At 40.5% G+C, this 22,772-nt stretch overlaps 1 protein-coding gene across 1 annotated transcript in view; it reads right to left on the bottom strand.

The window, feature by feature from the left end:
* Positions 1-19,470, bottom strand: part of PDS5A (PDS5 cohesin associated factor A) — an 80,999-nt gene extending 61,529 nt beyond the window's left edge. The window contains exons 1-2 of the mRNA XM_054382805.1: positions 19,444-19,470; positions 18,452-18,622 (exon numbers count right to left, since the gene is read on the bottom strand). Of these exons, the coding sequence (XP_054238780.1) occupies positions 18,452-18,622; positions 19,444-19,470 (198 nt within the window). The remainder of the gene's footprint in view (positions 1-18,451; positions 18,623-19,443) is intronic.
* Positions 19,471-22,772: the final 3,302 nt, after the last annotated feature.

Below are 22,772 nucleotides of genomic sequence, written 5' to 3'. Positions count from 1 at the left end.
AGGGAGGATTCTTTATAACCAGCTCACTCTTGTGTGATAATTCATTTCCTCTTCCAATGAGAAGGTGGTGCTAGACAGGGAACAACAATGGCATTTTCATTTCTGCTGTGAACTGTACAAATTCATTTTGAAGTGAACATTTAGGCTTAGTTCTCACAACAAAATCATGTGTTAGTGTCACATTCAGACACAACTAGAGGGCCATGTTTCCAACAAGAGTGATGTTTTTTAAAGACTATATCCACACCATTGTGCAGGTTGTGACCCCTGGTACGTCACGCAGCCTTCCTGACTCAGTCATCCAGAAGCAAGGGGTGTACAAAGCACATCATGCTCTCTCTCTCTCCAGTTTGTGTTCCAATATAAGCAACAAATGAGACCAGAAAAAGATTTTTTTTTCCTGAGAAAGTACAGTTTTTCTGTTTCAGGATTCTTTTAAGTTGTGCTAAGTTGAAAACATGCTATAGCTACTGAAGTAGAAAATGATGCAAAATACTTGTAGCTGTGCAATCACAGCTCAAGATCCAGTCTGCAAGAGAAAAAAAAAATTACAGTTTCTTTAATAGAACTTGTTCAATGGCTAGCAATTACACATAATAACATCATTCTCAGCACCACAAGAAGGTACCAAGGTGAAAAGGAAAATACTCTTCAGCCATGGCATTAATTTCCTGACTTCTTTTGGATCTAGATTCCGCTGAGCCTTAGGATTGAACATTAGGAAACAAATGATGTGAAATCATAGCATGAACGCATATCTAGTGATAAAACTGCACTAAGTGCCCTGTCGTCTACTGGAGCTTTAACCCAGGACTGGCATATTAGTATTGTGCAGAAGACATGGCTTTCCATTCCCATCTGAAATGCTGGACAGAAACAAGAACTGTAAAACTGCAAAAAGTTTTGGTATTGCACAACAAAAACCAAAAGCACCGACCAGCACCAACAGAAAAGCCCTACCCAAAGGCACATCAAACCAGAATCTGCTCCCCAAAAAGTACTAGGTGAGATGGACATTCATGTTCCTCTCACTGTAGCAAACTAGTATACATACTCCATCTACCAAACCTGATACCCTTCTGCAAAGAATTTCTAGTCAGACAAATGAGCTTTCGCCAGTGATGCACTACTTTAACAGAAAAGCCTGCTATCATACAAAAAAAGTCATCTGTCAGCTAGCAAGCTCAAAAATAGAGCACTCCAGAATGAATTGAAGGCAAAACACAGAAGTTTGCTTACTCTGTATGTGGCTGGTGGATTAATTTTATTTTTAAGCAGCCCCACTAAAAACAGAAGTTTCTAGAAATTCTTAAAGCATGGGATAAACTTGGTGAAAGAAAAATTGGGACCTGAAACATATTTGGAGTGATTTCTTGACTGTAAGAAGAAAATTATCACAGAATCACATAATGGTTTGGGTTGGAAGGAACTTTAAAGATCATCTACTGTATATTAAAAAAATTATTTATAATTAGTGTATTGGAAGCATTGTATTGATAGAGTTCACTCAGTAAGTTTAAATTATTCTGGAATGAATAATGACAAGCATCCCTAGTAATAAGGAATAGTTTCTGATACATGTTAAAAGAATAATAAAATTTTAGTATACTTTCAGTTTTAAAATATTTCTTTACAATGGGATGGAAGGCTAAAGATTAAAAGCACCAATATTGCTGATATAAGGATATGAAAGTCAAATCCACAGTGCTCAACAACAGGATGATGCTATAGACAATTATTACATGTAGGATATTCAATTTCTGAGAAATAAGTCTGGAAAGTGAATATGACAAGTCTATGTATTTTATCATAATGTAGGTAGCAAAGGACAATATGGAAAGTTTTCAATAAATCTGACTTGCAATATTACCATAATTAGAATCATAGAATGGTTTGGGTTGGAAGGGTCCTTCAGGATCATCTAGTTCCACCCCCACTGCCATGGGCAGGGACACCTCTGGTAGAGCAGCTTGCTTAAGGCCTCGTCCAACCCAGCTCTGAACATTTCCAGCCTTGCTTGGACCCTCCACAGCCTCTCTAGGCAACCCTTCCCAGTGCCTCACTACTCTCATAGGGAAGAATTTCTCCTTAATACCTAATCTCAATCAAGCTTCTTCCACTTTGAAGCCATTATCCCTCATCCTGCCACTTCATGCCTTTGTCAAAAGCTCCTCTCCAGCTCCCCTGTAGCCCACTTCAAATACTGAAAGGCTCCTAGAAGGTTTCCCTGGACCCATCCCTTTCCCAGTCATTTTTAATTAAGGCAAGAAAGTCAAGTGACTGCTTTTACAGAGCTTTACTATTTTCTGGATAAGCAATGCTATTTTAGAGGGTAACATCACCTCCTAGAGTTGTGATGGCTTTGTTGATTTTAACAACTCCAAATTAAAATAAAGTCTTGCCTGGGAATTATTTTCTAATAATTTGAGATATTTAAGTAACTCCTGATTTCCTCCACCAAAGTTCTGCAACTGTTTTCCCCTATCAGATCCATCAAATTCTTGTCTTGTAGATAGCTAGAATATGCCCATAACTGCTGTACCTGTCCCTCAACATTCCTTATATGTAATCACACCATTTTATAGCTACTGAGTTTGCTAAGGTAAGAAGCAGGCAACATATCAGATAGAAAGTGTTCATGCAAGGCTTTTTTGGGTTTGTTTGGTTTAAGAATATTTACAAAACATGGCTGACTTTTTAGAAGCTCCAATAAGGAGTTGTTTTCTACCAAAACTTCCTTAGTGAAACATGTAAAGATCACCAATATCCCAAAGATTGTAAAGAGCACTGCAGTTTGCTTCCTTTGCTAGAAACAGACTTCAGATGCAGATTTCATCATATTCCCATTCTCCCTACAGACATCAGGTACCCACTCCTCAATTCTGCAGACCATTTTTGGTGAGTCCACTCGCACAGAACCATAGAATGGTTTGGGCTGGAAGGGACTTCCAATGGTCATCTAGTCCAATTCTTCTGCAGTGAGCAGCAACATCTGCAACTAGATTAGGTTGCTCAGAGCCTTGTCAATCCTCACCTTGAAAATCTCCAGGGTTGGGGCCTCAACTACCTCCCTGGGCAACCTGTTCCAGTGTTCCACCACCCTCATGGTGCAGAACTTGTTCCTAACATGCAATCTAAATCTACTCTTATCTCAAAGTACTGCTTCTCATCCTTTCACCACAGGCCTTAGTAAACAGTCCTTTACTGTAGGCCCCCTTCAGGTACTGGAAGGCTGCTATTAGGTCTCCCCAGAGCCTTCTGTAGTCTTAACAACCCCATTTCCCTCAGCCAGTCCTCATAGGAGAGGTTCCAGCCCCTCGAATCATCTTCTACATCACCTGTGCTGTGCAGTGTTTTTGCATTTTCACCTTTACATTCTATTCTGCCTTCTTTTGAAGCTTTCCAATTAGAAAAATAATTCCAAAGGAAAAAAAAAAAAGAATAGAATCATACATTCATAGGATTTTCTGGAAAAAAAAAAAAAAAAGTCATGTAACTATGCAAGGAAGAATTCAACATTGACAGCTGACTGAGTACGAGCCAACAGTGTGCTGAAATGGCCAAGGTGGCCGACAGCTGGATCAGGGACAGTATGGCCAGCAGGAGTAAGGAAGTGATTGTCCCTCTCCCTGTACTCAGCACTGGTGTGGTCACACCTTGAGTCCTGGATTCAATTTTGAGGCTTTCACTACAAGGACACTGAGGTGCTAGAGCAGGTCCAGAGACAGGCATGAAAGCTGGTGACAGGTCTGGAGAACAGGTCTGGTGAGGAACAGCTAGGGGAACTGAGGTTGTTTAGACCAGAGAAAACCAGGCCAAGGGGAGACCTCCCAGTTTACTCTTAACTCCCTAAAAAGAGCTTGGAGACAAGTGGGTGTTGGTCTCTTCTCCCTAGTAACAAGTGATAGAAGGAAAGAGAGAAGATGGCCTCAAGTTGCACGAGGAGAGATTTAGATTCAAAATCAAAACATTCCAGAATGCATCTTCATAGCAAGACAGGAAAACTTCTGAAGTGCAGTTTGGTCTACAGATTGTGGAGGTCTGCCATAGACTTCAATAGCTGCAGGAGTTAATTAAACATCCTAAAAATATCTTTGGCTAAGATTTATAATTAGGAAACAAAAGCTGTTAATCTTTAGTGCCTAAAACTCAGGCATTAAGCTGAAGCCATGTTAGACCTTAAAGAAAAGGGCTATGAATTTTATGGGAAATTAACATAGGAGGAGACAACAAGAAGTTGCTGCCTAAGTAATTAGAAGATTTTGAATCAAGACTCACTTAAGGTCTCCAGAATTTATTTACAAACAAAAAGACTGAACCCCAGGATTCTAAATATACTACTGACTGGTGAATATATGCAAAGCATATCCACACATTCATTTCTTAAGCATTACTTTGAAGCTTTGTGAATTGAAAATTACAAATAAAGGTTTACTTTAATAATAATACAAAATGAAACAACTAAAACCAGCAAGCCACAAACCCACTCAATAACAAGAGATGAAATCTGATTATTTCCAACTGAGAATTTGTATAATCAAAATGATGCATACAACTTCACCCAACAGCTTCTGGCAATGTCCCCATGCAGCCATTTTCACAGAAGTTTCCACATACAAACTAATCACTACTAGATTAACAGGTAAAATTCAGTTTTAAAGTTGGCTGAAATTTGGCACCTACAGAATTTCAATGCTTACACCGTCACAGGAGCACAAGCTCCTTGACAACACTGTCTCTGCAAAGAATAAACAAAATTATATTCAAACATTTTTCAACAGCAGCTGGATTTTTGGCCTGTCAAGGAATCCTTTGTCTGTTCTGCACAACTTTCAGACCCTGAAGTGTACAAGTGTTTGATTCAGGGCACTACAGTATAAAAAAGACACTGAGGTCCTATAGAGAGTCCAGAGAAGAGCAATGAGGCTGGTGAGGGATTTGGAAGGCATGGCTTATGACGAGCAGCTGAGGAAACTGAGTCTGGGGAAGAGGAGGCTGAGGGGAGATGTCATTGCTCTCTGCAACTACCTGAAAGGAGGTTGGACTGAGGCTGTTGTTGGTCTCTTTTCCCAAGTAACTAGTGACAGGACAAGAGGAAGTGGCCTCAAGCTGTACCACAGGAGGTTTAGGATGGATATTGGGAAAAACTTCTTTACTTAATGAGCAGTTAGGCATTGGAACAGTCTGCCCAGGGAGGTGGTAGAGTCACTGTCTCTGGGGATATTCAAGAAGTGTGTGAACATGGCACTTTGGGACATGGTTTAGTGGTCAGGGTAGTTGGGTTGGATTCAATGATCTTAAAGGTCTTTTCCAACCCTAATGATTCTATGATGAACCAGTTAAATGAGTAACACTTAAAGAAGAGGTTTTACTTTGTATGAGTAACTCTGGAAGAGCTTCATCTGCACCAGTAAACTCATGGACTGCTCTTACTCTGAGCTCTGTGGAGTGTTAATAATGCTGGCTTGGTATGACACAAAGAGATTCTACTACTTACATTTTATCTGTTCATGCTTGGGGCAGGCAGAAAGCTATTTATGGCTATCATGCATTATCCAGCTATCTGCTCGGTAGCAGATTTTTTTTTTTGAATGTGTGATTATCTGGAAATAAGATTAATTCAGTGTATGTGTACATATCCACACACATACTTTCCCCTACAGACAGATCTACATCCTGTAAGTTACTGCCTTTGTTTAAAGAACAATCAACTACAGCAGGTATTAAGAAGGGGGGAGGTAGAAATAACGAGAGCTGGCATGAAGACAAATCTGTTTGCAAGCACTGGCCTGTACCGCCTACTCCAGTTCAAGTCACAGCACAAGACTCAGTAGTTTGGACTGCAGAACAGGAAAAGACCAGTTGTAACATCAAACACCACATTTCATAACCATAATACTCATACAGAACGGGGAGCCATCAGGCTTAGAGAGGCCTGAAAACCACTGAAACCTCAAATACTGTCTTTTCCATTTGTACAAGAGAAAGACATAGGAAAAAAAGAGGAAACCAAACATTTCTAGAGAAAGAAGAAGTGTACGTAAAGGCCTCTCACTGGACTACCACACCAATTCTGAAGTCCAATATAGCATCAATTTGTTTTGAAAGCCATCCCATATTAGGATGAAGAGTATCATCTATTACAGCAGGCAGCCAGCTAAAACATCAGAAAATTAACTGTCAATTCCACAACATTCACAGTAGTTCAAAGTTACCAGCACAATCCACACAGTTTCTAAACAGAGAACACTCTCCTCTGTATCTTAGGTACTTTGTCAGACATGGAAAGGCAGTGCTTCATCCACCACTCCTACATTGGCAACTCTCTGAAACAAGGGACAGACTTCGTTTTGCGTACAGATGCTGTCTCACCAAATCGAAGGGCTGAGGGATGCTTGTAGAATTTCTTAGGGTGACATTACTGAAAAAAGCAAAACAAACAAATCTCTCTTTCTGGCCAAGCTACTTTTCAGATAGATCTGCTTCTTGAAGCAGCCAGCTCACTGTGGCTGTAAAAACGCACAGGGGAGGGTGGGGCTGCTTTCAGCCCAATCTTAGGATGCAAGTTTAATGAATCTTTAAGTTGATTTAATAAGGTCAAACCCAATGTACAGTGTTCCATATTAAGCTGTCACTGCAATAAACAGTTCTGCCACCCCAAGACTGTCACACAGCTTCTGCCAATGCAGGGAGGGGGCAGCAGGTCGTATTGATCCAAAAGAAAACCAACCTGAGATAAAGTGGTTTTAAGTAAGATCAGTTCTGCAATCCAGTATGTTGCAGGTCACAGACACACCTGGGCTGGTGCAGAAAAGGATGGCCCACAAGCAAGCAAGAGTAACTCTACCCTTTCCAGCTATACCACTCTCTGTCTCTTTGCCTACAGACACTATGTGCTTCCATTTTTCATTTTTCTCCTCTTACTCTTCACAAACTTGATTTATTTCTATGACTTTGAGAGAGCTGCTGACTCAAAGCAAAAGACTTTGAGTTGTTATTCTCCCTGTACAGCAAGGGCAGCAGCAGCACGGGTGAGTAACCGTTTCCTTCAGCAGCAGCAGCAGCAACTTAAGAGCACTCAGAGTAGTCAGGTATAGCAATGACAGGACAAGAAGCTCCCAAAACACAGTTCTGGCACGCTGTAAAGAGGACTCGCATTTTTTTGGTTTAAGATAAACCAGCTTGACTTTAACTCAGTTAAAATACTCACCACGCAGGTCAGCTCACATTACTAAGCTGACTCTGCAGAACTAACCTGTCTTTACTTACCCTTCCCTCCACCTTTTCACCTTCCCGATGAAATTATTTTTTCCACAGTTTTCTTTTCAATTGATAAAGATAATGAAAAGCAGTGGGGAAGCTCCCAACAAATCCTCTCAAAATGCTAGCAATTAATATTTTCCTCATTTCTAAAATTTTGAGGCTAGTTTCAAAGTAATTTTATGGGGCTGTTGCATGATGCCAGGCTTTTAATCAAAGTGTTGACAGGTGTTAAAACAGAGCGTGTACAGAGGCTTAAAACTCATCACAGCCCACGTACAAACTGAAGTCAGAGTGACTCTGAAGAGTCTTTAGATAGTGTCAATTAGGGCACAACTCTACAGTATTTCTCAGGAGGCACAGCCCCTAAGAGTCCCTGAAGATGACTCTTAAACCAGCTTCATTGCTAGATAAAATGCAGTGGAGAACTCCATCCTCACAGACAGATAATCAGAAACCAATTTTAGCATCAGAAATGGAGTAGCTCACAGAGCTGCAGCTCTAGGATGAGTTTGCTTTCATCTATGTGGCAAATCCAAGTCAGACCAGAATACCCCAATTTGCACAAGAACCTAAACAAAGAACAACAGGCAAAGATGTCAAAATGAAACTACATTAAATAACACCCTTTTTACTTTGTAACCTGACTGAAGGTCTTTTAACATTTAAAGTGAAACAAAGCCAGAACTAAGAGAGCACAACTTTGAAAAAACACTGCAGGCCACTACACCCACTTTCCCAGCTGAGATTTAGAAACATACCCCTTACACCTTGTTTTTCACTCCTGGTTCAAAGAGATTTTTTTTTTTTTTTTTACCAACTCATTAGGTTTTCAACTGACCTACTTCCAGCTGTACCAATCCGTATATATTCTACAAAGATAAAGTTTTCGTACTTGGTGAACCCTCCCATTTCCTAAAGCAAAATTCTCATGGCTTTACAGCAGTCTAGACTACCATTTCCAACTGGAACAAAGCTGAAGTCTTATTTCCACATTTCCAGTTTCCCTTAGGCTGCAGAGTTATGCCCACTTTCATATTCTACATAAATTTTCTAAGAAAAAACACGACTAACAGCTCAAATGCAACTCCCAGATCTTCATTTACTGACTTGACACAAGCAAAAATAGTACTTTCTTTTCTTGCCACTGGAATTTTACTGGCAATAGCAGAAGTGGGAGCTTTAGAGAAGAGCTGGATTAGAAGTTTTTCAGAAATAGTGACACACGCCAACTACATTTACAATGGATGACTGAATAAGGTATTTAAATAAACATGTATTTTCAGCAAAAAGCTTTAAAGTTGCCTTGCATTCCTTTGTTTTGCTTTCTAAGTGAATGAATGTTAACTCTGCAGCAATTCAGTGCTGAGAAAATGCCACTTGTCAAAACCCAAACAGACAGGGTAACCTTTCCCACCTACCCCCAGAATGCTGAATTCTGTTTATGCCACCAAAAGTAAGGATCCAGCTTACTCCATTTCACTCTTAGTACTGCCACAGCTGAAGAATTAAACCTCCTTTGCTTACTTTACAATGTATTGTGCCACTGCTCGAACAAAGGGACGTATTTTCTGGATGATTCCTCTCCACTGCTTCATGTAAACAAAGGTTTCAAAGACAAATTATATCCGTTTTGACTGACTAGTAAATCAGGGCTAAAGCCCAGACAAAAGGAACAGATCCCAGGTTTTACTCTTTTAAATCACAAGAAAAGAAAAATTTTTATATTTCTCAAATTTTAATATCAAGTAATTCCCTACTAAATTGGGAATATTGCTTGATTAAATATCAATAATGAATTGATTATGGAAAACTATTACTGTCTTTTGACTAATTAAGTATATACATTTATTTTCAAATGGTCAGACCACAAAATAATATCAACATAACAGGATTTACCTCCACTTCAACTACTCTACCTGAAGGTAGCAAAAAGTTGTTAAGGGGAACTATCCCACTGTATTTTCCTTTCATTAAATTGATAACACAAAATAAATCTATTTGGGTTGGGTTTTGTTTTGTTTGGGTTTTTTTAAGGAAGAATTTATTTTAACAAACTTCTTTTTGCTTCCACATTATGACATCATCGTACAGCACAAACTGCAGATTATCTTTACATTAAGCACTTCCTAAGTTCAACTACTTCCATTACATACTCTTTGCTGCAGCATTTGGACCATCATCATGATTCTAGGCAGCCAAAATAAACAGAAAAAAAAATGTATTAGAAAAGTATGGACAGAAAACAAACTGAAGAACTTAAGTGTTCATCTTCTGAGATTTTTAGGTACTTTTGACTGGTTTGTCTTGGTAGTTTGGTTTCTGTTTGGTTTTTAAATTTTTGGTTTACCCTCTCAATACTAGCATATTGGATAAGCAATTTTCGTCACAGGTGTCATTCCTAGTTCTTAAAAGTCCACCACTCTAAGACAAAATTACTAATATTGTCAAAAATCATGCACAGCCCTCCACAAGCCTGTGAGTTAAAGAGCATTAAGAAGTTTTTTGCTTTATTTTAGCTGCTTATCTCCTTTACTGCTGCTGTATAAAGTGAGTTTTATCAAAAGCAGTAAATTAACAATGGCTGGTTTCCAACAGATCTGTTCCCCTTCACTTTCCTCCAAGAGAGTAGCCAACTCATTCCCTCCTGCATCACTCACTCTCATCCTCCTGCATAACTTACCCACTTCCCTTTTGGTGCTGTGCTTGGAGAGTTGGGAAGGGGGTAGCACATCCTCCTACAGCATCTGAAACACCCATGTGGGAATTAATTTAATTTATTCCAGATCACACTTTGCTGCCTTTGGAAACGTTTACCAGTGCTGGTCCATTTTCCTTTGTATAAAGACTTTGGATGTCTCTATTCTGCTCAGCACCAATCAGACAAATCTTGGATCTCTGAAACTTCTGCCAACCTGCCAGCAAGTTTTGAACTAAGGGAACTACAGAAAGATCAGTACCGAAGAAATTACGCCAGCTGATCAGATAAAAAAATTATTTCATTAGAAAAGCAAGCTAAAAGCATTTGTCCAGAATAATCATTATCACATTGCAAAGCATTATCACAAAGTGAAAAACACAAATGTTTTCTTTCCATTTTTGAGCGACTAATTCTCAGACACTTAAAACTACAGTAAAACATTTTCACAGTACCCACAAGCTCGAAGTTGGCTTTTTGACTGCCTCTCGTGGAAGATTAAGTAAAAAAAATAGTTTAAAGATCAGCAAGTTACACAATACCCAAAAAATTAAAATAAAATATTGTACACCTGCAGATCTCAAGCTATTCCATGATGGTCTATCAGGTTATTTCTATAAAAAGCCACAATAAAGAGCCTACAATTGCAGAGGACAGGGAATCCTTTAATGACTGCAAGAAATGCTGATACTACTAAACATTAACTTAGCTATGCTTTTTAATTGTATATAACTCTCAGGTGCTGTAGCCAGCAAAGAAGAGAGTGGGGAAGGACTCCATAAATATTTGATTTCTCCAAAATCATCTTAAAATGTTCTTTCTCCTTCTCTTTCATCTTCAACAGCTGTATCAGCTCAAAAAAAAAAAAAAAAAAGAAATGGAAAAGACATGTCTCATTAACGCTTATGAAGGTATTTTGCCAGTACAAAACCTTTCTTGTGCTTCAACAGTTTGCTTCAATTCTAATACATCTCCTAATTTCTACCATGAGGTATGAAAATACAAGACAAAAAAACCCATAAGGCCTAAAATTGCTAATGACTAGCAAAGAGTGTTTCAGCAAAAGGTGACAGGTTCTATTCACAGAAGACAACAGAGAAGCATTAAGATTAGGAAATATAACTGAATAACTAGAAAGAAATGGGAACTCACTTGAGAGTAAGCAAGATATTAAACAGCCTAAGCAGTCTTCACAATAAATTTGAATAGATTTTTCCCCCACCACGGCTGCAAAACTGATCCTAACGCTGCAGCTCTGACATCTCCATCAGATAAGTACATCTCATCTGTCTCACATAAATAAAACAGATGTTTAGGGTATCCCATGCTATTTAGGTACTATAAAGTTTTCAGCCTTCGTTTCTAAGCAGGAATATGCTTTGTACCCATTTTATCTCTGTTTACCTTTAAGAATACTTCATCATGCTTTAGACATCTTTGCAACAGCCAAATTCTGATGTCAGCACAGCAGTGGGAATACAGTTCATTAGTTTACTGCAGCTGCAGAGCCAGTGAACACACATTGCTTTGAGTGACACCAATAATAAGCATGTGGTTTAGATTTCTAGGTAACAATGGTGATTAAGATGATAGTGCAGTCTAGAAGAAATTCACATATGCAGAAAGTTTAACATAGATTGGGGAGTAGATAAGAGCTTGGTTTCTTTAACTACCAAAATGGCTACAATATGTACTGTGAACAAATGATCTGCTAATTATCTTGTCTGTTGATTTTTTTTTTTTGGTAGCAAAATATGCACATGGGCATTAAGAGGAGAAATAATATGAATTGATTCAAATAGACAAGGATGAAAAGTAACCTCAGATGATGTCTGACTTCCCTTCCTATCAATCATCTCTGTATTACTGTCTGCAAACGAAGGGATAATTTTTCTTTCAATTCATAGAGCTGTTGTGAGATTAACACTTTGTTTATGAGTCTTTGAGCAGAGATAAACAAAACAGCTCCCGCTGGTTTGCTCTTACACAAACTCCTCATAAGCATACAGTGATATGTCAAGGACTTTGCATCCAAACTTTATTTCAAATAGTTGAATACAGACCATCTAAAGTAAGTGATTTATTGATTAAAGCATGTCATCACTTATACTAAAAGACAACATCCATTCAGCTCCGCTCTACCATAAACTTCCACTATGATCCTGAGAAATACTTAGTGCCTTCAACAGTTTCTTAAGTTTCAGTATCAATTAACGTTCTTTAATCATTGGACTTAATGGTCTAATAAAGGTCTTTTCCAACCAAAACAATTCTATGATTCTTCCTTCAAGAGAGGGGGACAAAAATCAGAAATTTCTCATTTACTATCTGTCATTTCTTCTTTTGTATGCTTTTATCATAAAGACTTTTACTCATCTTTTCCAAGGTAGACAATCCTATACTTCTCCAGTATCAACTTAGTTTCCTCAACCCTAATGCTAATACAGTATTTAGTAAGTGATTCTATAACTTCCTTTTTTAACCCTTTTTAAAAACAAAACCAAGCAAGCAAAAACCAAAAACCACCAAAAGCAAACAACCAAAAACTTGAAGCAATTCCTTGGTTCAGTCCAGAGAGAAGACTTGCTCTGGAGTTAATCAAGGCTGTTTGGCAGAGAAGCATATTGCCCAAAGGCCATTTTTCTTATTTATTGAAGTTGGAAGACTATAACTGAAGAAAAACGTTGCAGGAAATCAATATTCTAAGCCACATTTTAAAACAAGTAAGCCTGAAGACTTGCAGGTTAGCTTCCCACCTATTACGAATTTCTATGTCACACCACTTCAGAGTTTACACAGAAAACATTTATCACCTTCTGGGTTCTTAAGCAGAGAGGATGAGGCCTGGTTTACAGATGTGCCAGGCATCAAAAATGTCATTGAAAACATAGGAACTTCTGACTGGAACACAAAGTGCAAAAGATTGCTCAGCCACTTCAGAAGTCATGTTTTAGAAATGCCAAACCAGGCATATGAAGCCAGCTTGTTGTTTTGGTGTTTGTTTTTTTTTTCCCTTTCAGTAGCTCTTTTCAACTGTGATTAACATCACATCCTCACCTCACAAAAGCATAAAGAATAAAATGAATAGTTCTTTCAGTTCCTGCTGCCCATTCTGGTGGTCAGTCGTCAGAAGTTCTCATTCCTAATTCAGCAATCTGTTTTTCCCCCTTTCAAACTGAGATTTCTTTTCTTCCTTTCCTCTCCCCCCCCAAATATTATTTATCTTATCGTTGTTGGGGAACCATTTGAATAATATCATATGTGTGAAATTGCCATTAATTACTGATGTACCTGTGACAAAAGAAAATTATCAGATACAAAACCTAAGGGTCTCTTGCAATGTGAAGTTCAGCAACATTTGGGTTATCTTGGTTGAGAATACATGGTCTATTTCTCTAAGGACTGATAAAATCAGACATTTACAAAGCAAACAGCTAATAATCCATTGGGAAAAAAAAAACAGAACGAGATTTCTTCTTCTCTGACTAGTGGCTTGTCCTAGTTAATGAAAAACTTGATTGTTACAAGAGTCAAACTAATTAAAAAAGATTAAACTATGAGCAAAACCAAATTAGAAATTTGGCTTTAGGCTTATGTGGCCAGTAACAGCTCAAGAACATTGCCAACTGCAGCCTGCAGTTAAATACAATTAATGGAAGTTTTAAAACTGTTAGAATAATTAACTGTGGATCATTTCTGCAACCTGGCTGTATGACCTCCACAAAACCACTTAAATTCTTAAATACAAGCATGTAAGGACATGGAAGCCAGATGCCTAAGCCATGAAAATACCCATGTCATGTAAGTCTTGACAACAAAATGCTTAACAAATCCAACATATTTCACATGTAAACTTTTCCTTTCAAACACATCAAATTCTAGTGTATGACACACTTTCTTCTCCCAGATGATACTCTCATTTTATCAGTTATTTTCAACTAAACTAAAAAACTAGGCAGAGCCAAGTCAGATCAAAGCTCCATCTAACTACAGTCTCAGAAAGTGGCCACTGACTTATGCAGAAATATCAGGGTGAGTAAAGGACAGCATTTTTCTCCAAAACATTTAAATAGCAAAAAAACCAACCTTGCTACATTTTACCATTAGGTAACAGATGCCTAAAAAAATACCAGTGCATGATATCAGAAATTATTAGCCTTAACTGATTCTAGTGATATAGGGATAATCTTCCAAAGATAAGGACACAACAGGCCCAACTACAAAGAAGTCAACAGAGAAACACGCAGAAACACAATGGGAAGAAGGAGAGGGAGTGCTTGTTTCACTCTGGCACAGATACATATCAGATAACTAAGAAATGCCATGGGACAAGATAAGGAAGACTTCAAGGCTGCATTAGGAGTGCTAAGTTCTCTAGATGATCACAAGCTAGGCCTTGGGGTGGGACAGCAGGAGGATAATTGGGGAGAGAGTAGAAGAGGGGGGGAAAGAAACTGTCACCACCATGGGAAAACCAACAAGACTGACTGAAAAACAAACAAAAAACCCACCACTCCCTAAAACAACAAAAAACCCCACTCAGAAAACAGAAAACTAACCCCAGCTATGTTAAACTACAGTGTCCTCAATAAATTCTAACCTATAAACCCGTTAATTTCACTAAAATAGGTTTTTACACCACTTTAAACCTTTGTTAAAAAACTCCATGAAGAAACTAACACTACCCCTTTTACTTCAGAACGTTTCAGAAACTTTTTTACCTTTAGAATTTGATTAAACATGCTTTTTACAGGTATTACGGATTATTGTTGCTTACGTTGGTTATCTATAGGTCAAAGAAAGAGCTGCACTAAAGATGTTTTCTTTTATGCCTACAGATTTCTTGTACACTCTACCCAACTGCACAGAGCTATATGTGAACACATCATCATGTTGCATTTCTTTTAGTTAAAAAAATCTAGTAGGCTTTTGCATAAAGAATGCAGAAGTCATCATCTTGTTCCCATAATACAACATTTTCAAACTTCAACATTTAAATTGACTCTGAAGTTCCTGGAGGAACTTCAGAACTGCCACAGAAAGAAGTTGCTTTTTCCCCTACACCAGCACAAGTATTTGTGAGATTTCAAAGTAAATCAGGCAACAAAATTATTCAGGCTAAAATTAACACAGGTTTGGGATTGTTGGGTTTTTGGTTATGTTTTTTTTTTTTAATTCTAAGTTTTAACCCAGATTTGTTCACCCATCCATCTGGCATGCAGTAGAACAAAATGCTTGTTGACAGGGTACAGAACAGAGTTGGGACATGCAGCAGAGAGAGCCTCTTCTTTCAGTGGCAGTTATGGTTTTGCCTACAAAAAGGTGCTGCTTCAGTCAAGTCTCTACATTTTGGATTGATGGGGCTATTTTTATATATACCTGACAATTAAGTACACACAATTTTACTAGTAATGATTGCAAGGTTTTACATAAATGACATTGAAATTTTCTTGTGACCAAATAAAGTTATACCTGAAATTTAATAGTTTACTGAGCACAACATAAAAGTCTGGAGTTCACCAATGTAGTAAAATACAGTCAGTTCTGGAAAAACAAAAAAAAGTCAACTACCTTTCAGGAATCAATATAATATTACTAGTGCCATTGTTCTCAACTTGTATTTAGTTGCTGGCTCAATTTTGGATCTGAAAGAGGACTACTTGGGTGCCTCAGAATTGTTTGTGGTTTTTCCACTTCTATCACTTGGTTAAACAGAAGTTACCACCTCTCCCAGCAAGCCCTATTAAACTGACAAGCATCTGACTTACAGTCCTGAAACCAATCATGCTATGACTTGAACAGATGCACTGTAAAGAGTAATATTAATAGAATTATTTATTTGTAGATTATCAAAGTACAGTAACACTCAACTCTCTGATACATGCTAGATGTCTAATTTGGTAAAGCTTAACTGGGTCTATCAACTGGACACTTGTCCCACAGCACACCACAATTAAAGTCACTTCTTCGATAGCTGAAATTACACATCACATACTGCCCCACTCTGAGAAGGTACTGACCCATCAATGTAATCTAACACACCAGAAACTACCTCTGACTCCATTAAGCACCTGAACTAGTGTTTTATTCATCATACAATCCAGAGGCTTTTCCTTCCTACACCACTCAGAAGGTACATGTTGATTTTAAAACTCTCAATACTTCCATTTTCAGTACAGTGCTAACGTTATCATACAGATACATCAAAACACTGTAAAAGAATGTGCCCTACATTTTATTACCCACAACCCCAAGCAGGAGGAGGGAAAGGATAGAAAAACATTCTTTTTAAAAGTCCTTGGCACAAAAGCTGCTGCTCAGGCACTCTGGGACAGGTGCCCAGAACGTCTCAAGTTCTAATAATAAGAAAAGCCTTCATTACAAGAAGAGGTTTGGACACAAAACCACAGATGTTATATCAGAAAAGTTGCTAATAAGGACACAAATTTGTAACCAATTAATTTGACCATGACTCCAATAAGCTAGAAGAACAGAAATGTGCAGACACTGACACAAAGCCTGGTGGCCAGAACATGAAGTTGCATGTGCATCTTCTCAGCAACACACAGAGCATCTTTAGATCGTGCACAGCCAAAAACATGGCAAAGCTCCTACAGTTTCAAGGACTGATTCATGCCTGAATTTGCACATTCTGCTAAAGCTAGCTTTTGCCATTAAGTCATATGTAAAGCTGTGAAAAGTTATCTTTTAACTGAACAGAACTTTTACAAGTGTTTCCATCCCGAGCATTGTCATCATCATAATAACCCACATGGCAAAATGGATTTGTTTTTTATAAACCCAGTTGACATAAAGAAGCATGGATTTCATCAGTAAGAATTTAGACACGTCTCTACAAAAACAAAGACAAAAGAGTTGTTGGTTGAGTTCTAAGGCGTATAGCACTTCTGACTTTCTTAATACTTCCGTGAACCAAATATCTGACCAAAACCAATTTACAAACCCAGATTCAGCAGTACCAGTAAGATTTAAAAAAAAAAAAAAAACCTCCTCTGTTGTTCCAGTGATGGTAGGTCTGTCTACTATAAAAGTGTTTGTTCCCATCAGTCTTGAGGTCATCTGAATTGCTTTACAGTAGTACATTAGAAAAACTACACAAAACTCCCCCTTGCTCTTAACCTGAAAAATACGTCCAACACAGAGATGAATTCAACAAAACATACATGCATTACTTTGAAATTCTATTATTCCATTTACCTAGGAATTGCACAGCTCACCACTGCAAGTTCTCCAGCTGTGACCAAATAAACATACAAACTTTGATTCAACGTCTCTGCCCAAACAATCAAAACTCTAGGATCTTCTCCTGTAACTAGACATGTTCCACTGGAAATTCTGGATATACTAGGCTGGGCTTGTCCACTCACTGATTATCAAAACTGTCATTGGACAACAAAGTTTGTTTTCAGAGAAACAACTGGCACATGCCTTGCTGCTTTGAAAGCAAAGCACAAAGCCTACGTTTTCCCCATATCTACAGGTAAGAGATTTTTCAATGTACTAACTGACTAGCCAAGACCACAATTTCTATTTTTTGTGGGGTCACTGTTGTGATGGCAAACAGATCATCAGACTAGAGAATATTTTTAATCTCTAAAAAGATTATTACTACATCTCCACCCTGGGCATAAGACCAAATCCTAGGTTACAACAACTTTCTGGTCCAAAGACCAGGGTGCTCACAAACTAGGTGTACCAATATTTGATCAATGCTCAACTTCATTCTCTATTTTCAGCATTGAGTTAAGAAATAATACTCCTGTATCACAGTATTTCATGTTTCCAGTGGAAAAAGGAATTTAAAAAAATTAAAACACAGATAAGCCTCACAGTCCCCCCAAGACGCTGTCAAGCAAGCAGAGATTTTTTTTTTTGTAACAATTCCTTTTACTTATGAAAATTTAGCAACTCTGCCAAGCACCATTTATGCTAAGTAAGAAAACTGTGTGCATTATATCCAATTGCAAAGTCTGAGGCAGGTTTTACATATGAAACACTTTCAAAATTCCATCTAGAAACTCCAAAAATTCATGCTCACTGCCTGCAAATATCTTTTTAGTCAAGGATAACCTTAACTAGGTTTACTTGTTGATCCTGCTCAACTATGTTTGCTTCAAGTGCTGGAACTCACCGAAACCTTCTAGCTTACCAACAAAAATTTTCAGTAGCATCTCCTGTGATTATTACTTATGATTCTACTTCAGACCTCTTCCCCAAACTGTGGATATATTTCACACACGAATTAGCAGTTTAAAGTATCAACTCTTGCTTTATGAGAATGCACCAGAGTACAGTCATAAATTACAGAAATAACTCCTCCTCTTTCAAGGAAAATCAAGGAAGTAGTATTCCCACAAAGGTCTGCTGGCGAACAGGAGACATTTCGGCTATGACAAGGAAACTCTGGCCGCTCTTTTCAGTGTTAAGAAGCAAAGTTGCAAGGACGGGGGGTGGTTGATCAGGATTGCTCACCTTTAACCGTTTAACCACTTCATCGTTGGTAATTTTGTCCGTAATCTCCTTCACTCCGGGAGGATAGTAGATGATTTTACCATCGGCAGCAGGTTTTGGTTGGGCAGCAGGGAAGTCCATCCTGGTGCCGCTGGTTATAAACTTTCCTTCTCCACAATCCTCTACCGGCCTCTATCGGTCAGAAAACAAAAGTTCAGCAGAATGGAAACGACTTTCTAACCCTCTTTTTCCATTCCTCACCCTCAATTCGCAGAAGGCCCCGGTTATCACCCCGCCGGCTGCGCCCCTCGCCGCTGCCCCCGCAGCATCCCACCGCCCCGGGCAGCGCTGGAGCGAGGCCTGGCCCGCCACCGCCGCCGCTCCCCACAACTCCGACCCCTCCATTCCCCTCCGGCGCCTCCTTTCATTGCGGGGCTGCTTCAGCCCAACACTGTTAGTTCGGAGCCAACGATTTTACAATGAAATTTCGGGCTCGATTGAAGGATGTCTCAGGGCCGAGGGCTCGTTAGGACCCGAGAGGTGAGATTCCCGGCCCTAAGGTGGGGGTTCGGAGCCGGCACACCGGCCCCGGAGCCGGGAGACGAGGCCTAAACAGTTAGGCCTCAAAACTATCAGGAGGCAGAGAGACCAACAGGAGAGGGGGAGGGAGGGAGGGAGAGAGGCGGCGGCGAGCACAAACAAAACACTCCCCCCGGCCCCCCCCGCCCGGCACCAAGCCCCCCGCCTGTTCCACCCACGGTGGCGGGAGCTCTCCTGGGGAGGGGGCCAGGCCACTCTCCACTTTCCATTTGTTCCCGCAACTTCATGCCCCCTCAGCTCCTCTCCTCGCAGCCCCTCCTCGCCCCATCGCCCCGCACCCGGCCTGGCCCACAAAGAGCCCCCCCACACCACTGGGCTCCGCGAACACACCCCCACCGACCGCGGGCGACGGGGAAGAGGCGGGGGGGGAGCAAGCAGGGACGGAGGGAAGCGGGACCCGGAGCCGCCTTTACCTCATGCAGCTCCGGAAGGTGCAGCATTGAGTAGCCTCCGTGCCGGGTGGTCCTCACCGCTCCGCTGCCACCCCAGCCGGCCGCTGCCCTGGTTGCTCCCACCGCCTCCCTGCTCCGCGGTGCAGCGGTGGCTCCTGCTCGGGGAGGGGTGGGGGGAGGGGGAAGCTGCTCGGTGGCGGCAGCAGCAGCAGCAGCGGCGGCGGCTGGGGAGAGGGGGAGGCTCCGGCGGAGCGTGCGCCGCGGGGACACAGTGCCGCTCTCCGTCCGGCCAGGGAAGAACAGCCCGGGAGGAGGCTTCGCGCCGCCCCCCTACCCCTGCCCGCCCTCGGGCCTGGGGCCTGGCCCGCAGCGCCGCCCAGCCAGGATCTCCCCAGCCCCGAGGCAAGGGGGAGGCCGGCCAGTAAGTCTCGTAGCTCGGCGTTCCCCGCGCAGGGCGGTGGCGCTGGGCAGTACCGGGTACGGCCGTCGCAGCGCTGCCTTTCGCTTGGCGCCAAAACCGGCCAGCGGGCCGGACTGGGCCGGACGGGCCGCGACCTGAGAGCCGGACTCGGCCCCGCGGGGCTCTACAGGGTGTGTGGGGGGGCGAAGGCCGGCTCCAAGGCCGAAGCCTGGGCGGCAGGGGATCAGCTGCTGTGATTGCTGGACGTGGCGGCAGAGCCGTGTACGGGCTGGGAAGGAGAGGCATGCTTGTGTTTCTTCACCGAGTCGGGGTGCTCATGGCAGCGTGGTCCCGTCTGGTTGCTCCCTCAGGCACCTGGTAGGGGTGACGAGGCCTGGTGGGCGCGATAAGAAAGAAAATGAGGGGAAACAGTGTTTGAGGTGACACTGCCAGGTAGGAGTAATAGCCCTTCAGGCAGATTGGGCGGGGGGGGGGGGGGGAGGGGGGGAGGGGAGAAAGAGCAGCATCCACATAATCGACGTCTACATTTTTCTTTCTCGTTGTTGGCAGATGAGTGTTTCAAACATTAATTTAGTTATAAATCTTCAGGAGAAACTTGAATATGCAGACTGAAAGAGCCCTTGCCAGGCAACTCAGGAAATCTTTCCGTGCAAAATGTCTTTGCAATTTAATATTTTTTTCATATTTCCAAGAGATGTATGTCTGGAAAGTCAGTAGTGAAGCGGGATATGATATAGCTGTGTGTTGTGAAGCTACGTTATGTGTTCTGCATGCCTGAAGCATAGGTGGCTATAAAGTGCTTTCCAGATGCTCGCCCTGCCGAGGGAACTGCAGTCGTTCAGTCTGGGGGAGGTTGAGGGGAGACCTCAGCTCTCTACAGCTGTCTGAAAGGAGGTTGTAGTCAGGTGGGAGTTGGTCTCTTCTCCCTAGTAACAAGTGATGGAAGGAGAGGAAATGGCCTGAAGTTGTGCCAGGGGAAGTTTAGATTGGATATTAGGAAAATTTTCTTTAGTGAAAGAGTGGTCAGGCGTTGGAACGAGATGCCCAGGGAAGTGGTGGAGTCACCATCCCTGCAGGTGTTCAAAAATGATGTAGACATGGCATTTTGAGACATGGTTTAGTGTGCATGGTAGAGTTGGACTGACAATTGGACTTGAATGATCTTAGAGGTCTTTTCCAAATTTAATCATTATGTGATTGTATGTGCATGACTACTGAAAAGTGTCTTTTAACTGATGAAGACCAATTTAGGGTCTTCAGATGACTATACTTGCTTACTCAAACCAGCTAAAAGTATCATCTCAGCTTTTAAAATCTCTAATGAATTTTCTACTGAGCAAATTAAAGGTTGGAGGCTAGGATCAGCCTACATGGAAGGGTGGATTTTTCCACAGGAGCTGCAGATGTGTGACAGGGGCCTTGTTGGGCACAGCAGAAGGTGAGGGGATGGAAAAGGGCTAAGTAAGATTATGGTGAAGTATGTCAAGTTCTAGATTTACAAGGTGTGGGAAGAATACATGGAAAGACTGAGGGGCTTCCAAGTACTTTTAGTGTAATAGCATGTGGGAAATTGTTCTCCTACACCTGTGTTCCTTGTCTACCAGCAGAGTTATCCTAGAGGAGTTAAAGTCTTGAATGTCCATTTGAACTAGCTCAGATGGATTACAGTGAAAATAACTGAGAGTTGCAGGGAACACTTATGAGATCTCAGACACTGATTTAGAAATCTAGAAGGATGCTATCAGACAAGTTGTTTAAATCTGGCTATGAGTGCAGGCTTAAACAAAATTATTCTCTCCAGACTTAAGGATCGATGGATTGAGACACTCACAATGGACAGGTGACCATAAGAGTGTGATACATGATTCCATTTAAACAAGGTTGCACTGATTTAATAAATAAACCAAACACCAAGCATTTAATCTTTCTCCTAATCCAGACTTCAGTGGCCATTTAGATTTGCCTTGGAGCTGAAGTACTCAGATTAGCTATCAGCTCTCATTTGTTGTCAATAAAATAACTTGTACTGTCAAAACTATTATACTTCTAATGTTTGGGGGGAGTTTTATCCCTACATTTGTTACACTAGGTGATTAGCTTCTCAAACCAAATTACTAATATAAACAATTCATTTGGTGTCAATTCTTTATTTTTAATACACTTGTATTAAAAATAAATCAGAAACAAATCCTAGAAGATTGTTCTATGACTACTGAAAAAAAAAAAAAGGATGTATGAAAAACTTGTGTTAGCTCCCTTCAACTTCAATAAAACAAAGAGAATGTAAGTTAGTAAAAATGATTCAGGAAATAAATTTAAAGCAAACTTTGCTTAAGTTTTTTTATGACCCAAGCATAAAACTAGGAAGACATTAAGCAGGCTTCTCTTTCAGCAGACTTGAAGTATTAGGGATGTGACACTCTAGAAAATTTACCTAAGTCTCACAACTTGCTTGCCTTTTTTGTTTTGTTTATTTTCAAGTATTGTTACTGAAAAGCAGTATTTGATGTGTATCATTAATATGACCCACGATGGCATAATGTTTTATTCTTGTTGCAAGTTTTTCACAAACTGATACCATCTTTACCTGGAAATTTTTATATAACAGGCCACGAAGTAGGAGTAAGAATGAAAAAATAGAGGACTACTCTCCCATGACTGGTTTTCATTCTAAGTTAAGGACATTCTAAGGCATATTTACACTGAAAACAGCATGTACTTAGATGTGGCAGTTCAGAAATTTCACTTGAAAGTGCCAGGGGAAGTTTGGTCATTTAATTAAAATTTTATCTTGAGCAAGCTGGTTGTGAAGCCTTACACAGGATTGAGTACTCTTGGTTGTGAACCAAGATCTATCTTCTTGCAGACTTCAGATAGGTAGTGAAATCAGCCATTATTGTGGAGTAATGTTTGAAGATTTTTTAATTCT

The sequence above is a fragment of the Indicator indicator genome, chromosome 8 (assembly GCF_027791375.1).
Source record: "Indicator indicator isolate 239-I01 chromosome 8, UM_Iind_1.1, whole genome shotgun sequence".
In the NCBI taxonomy this organism is placed as follows: Eukaryota; Metazoa; Chordata; class Aves; order Piciformes; family Indicatoridae; genus Indicator; species Indicator indicator.
The sequence above is the reverse complement of the archived record's forward strand: the minus strand, read 5'-3'. Positions and strand labels throughout refer to the sequence as shown.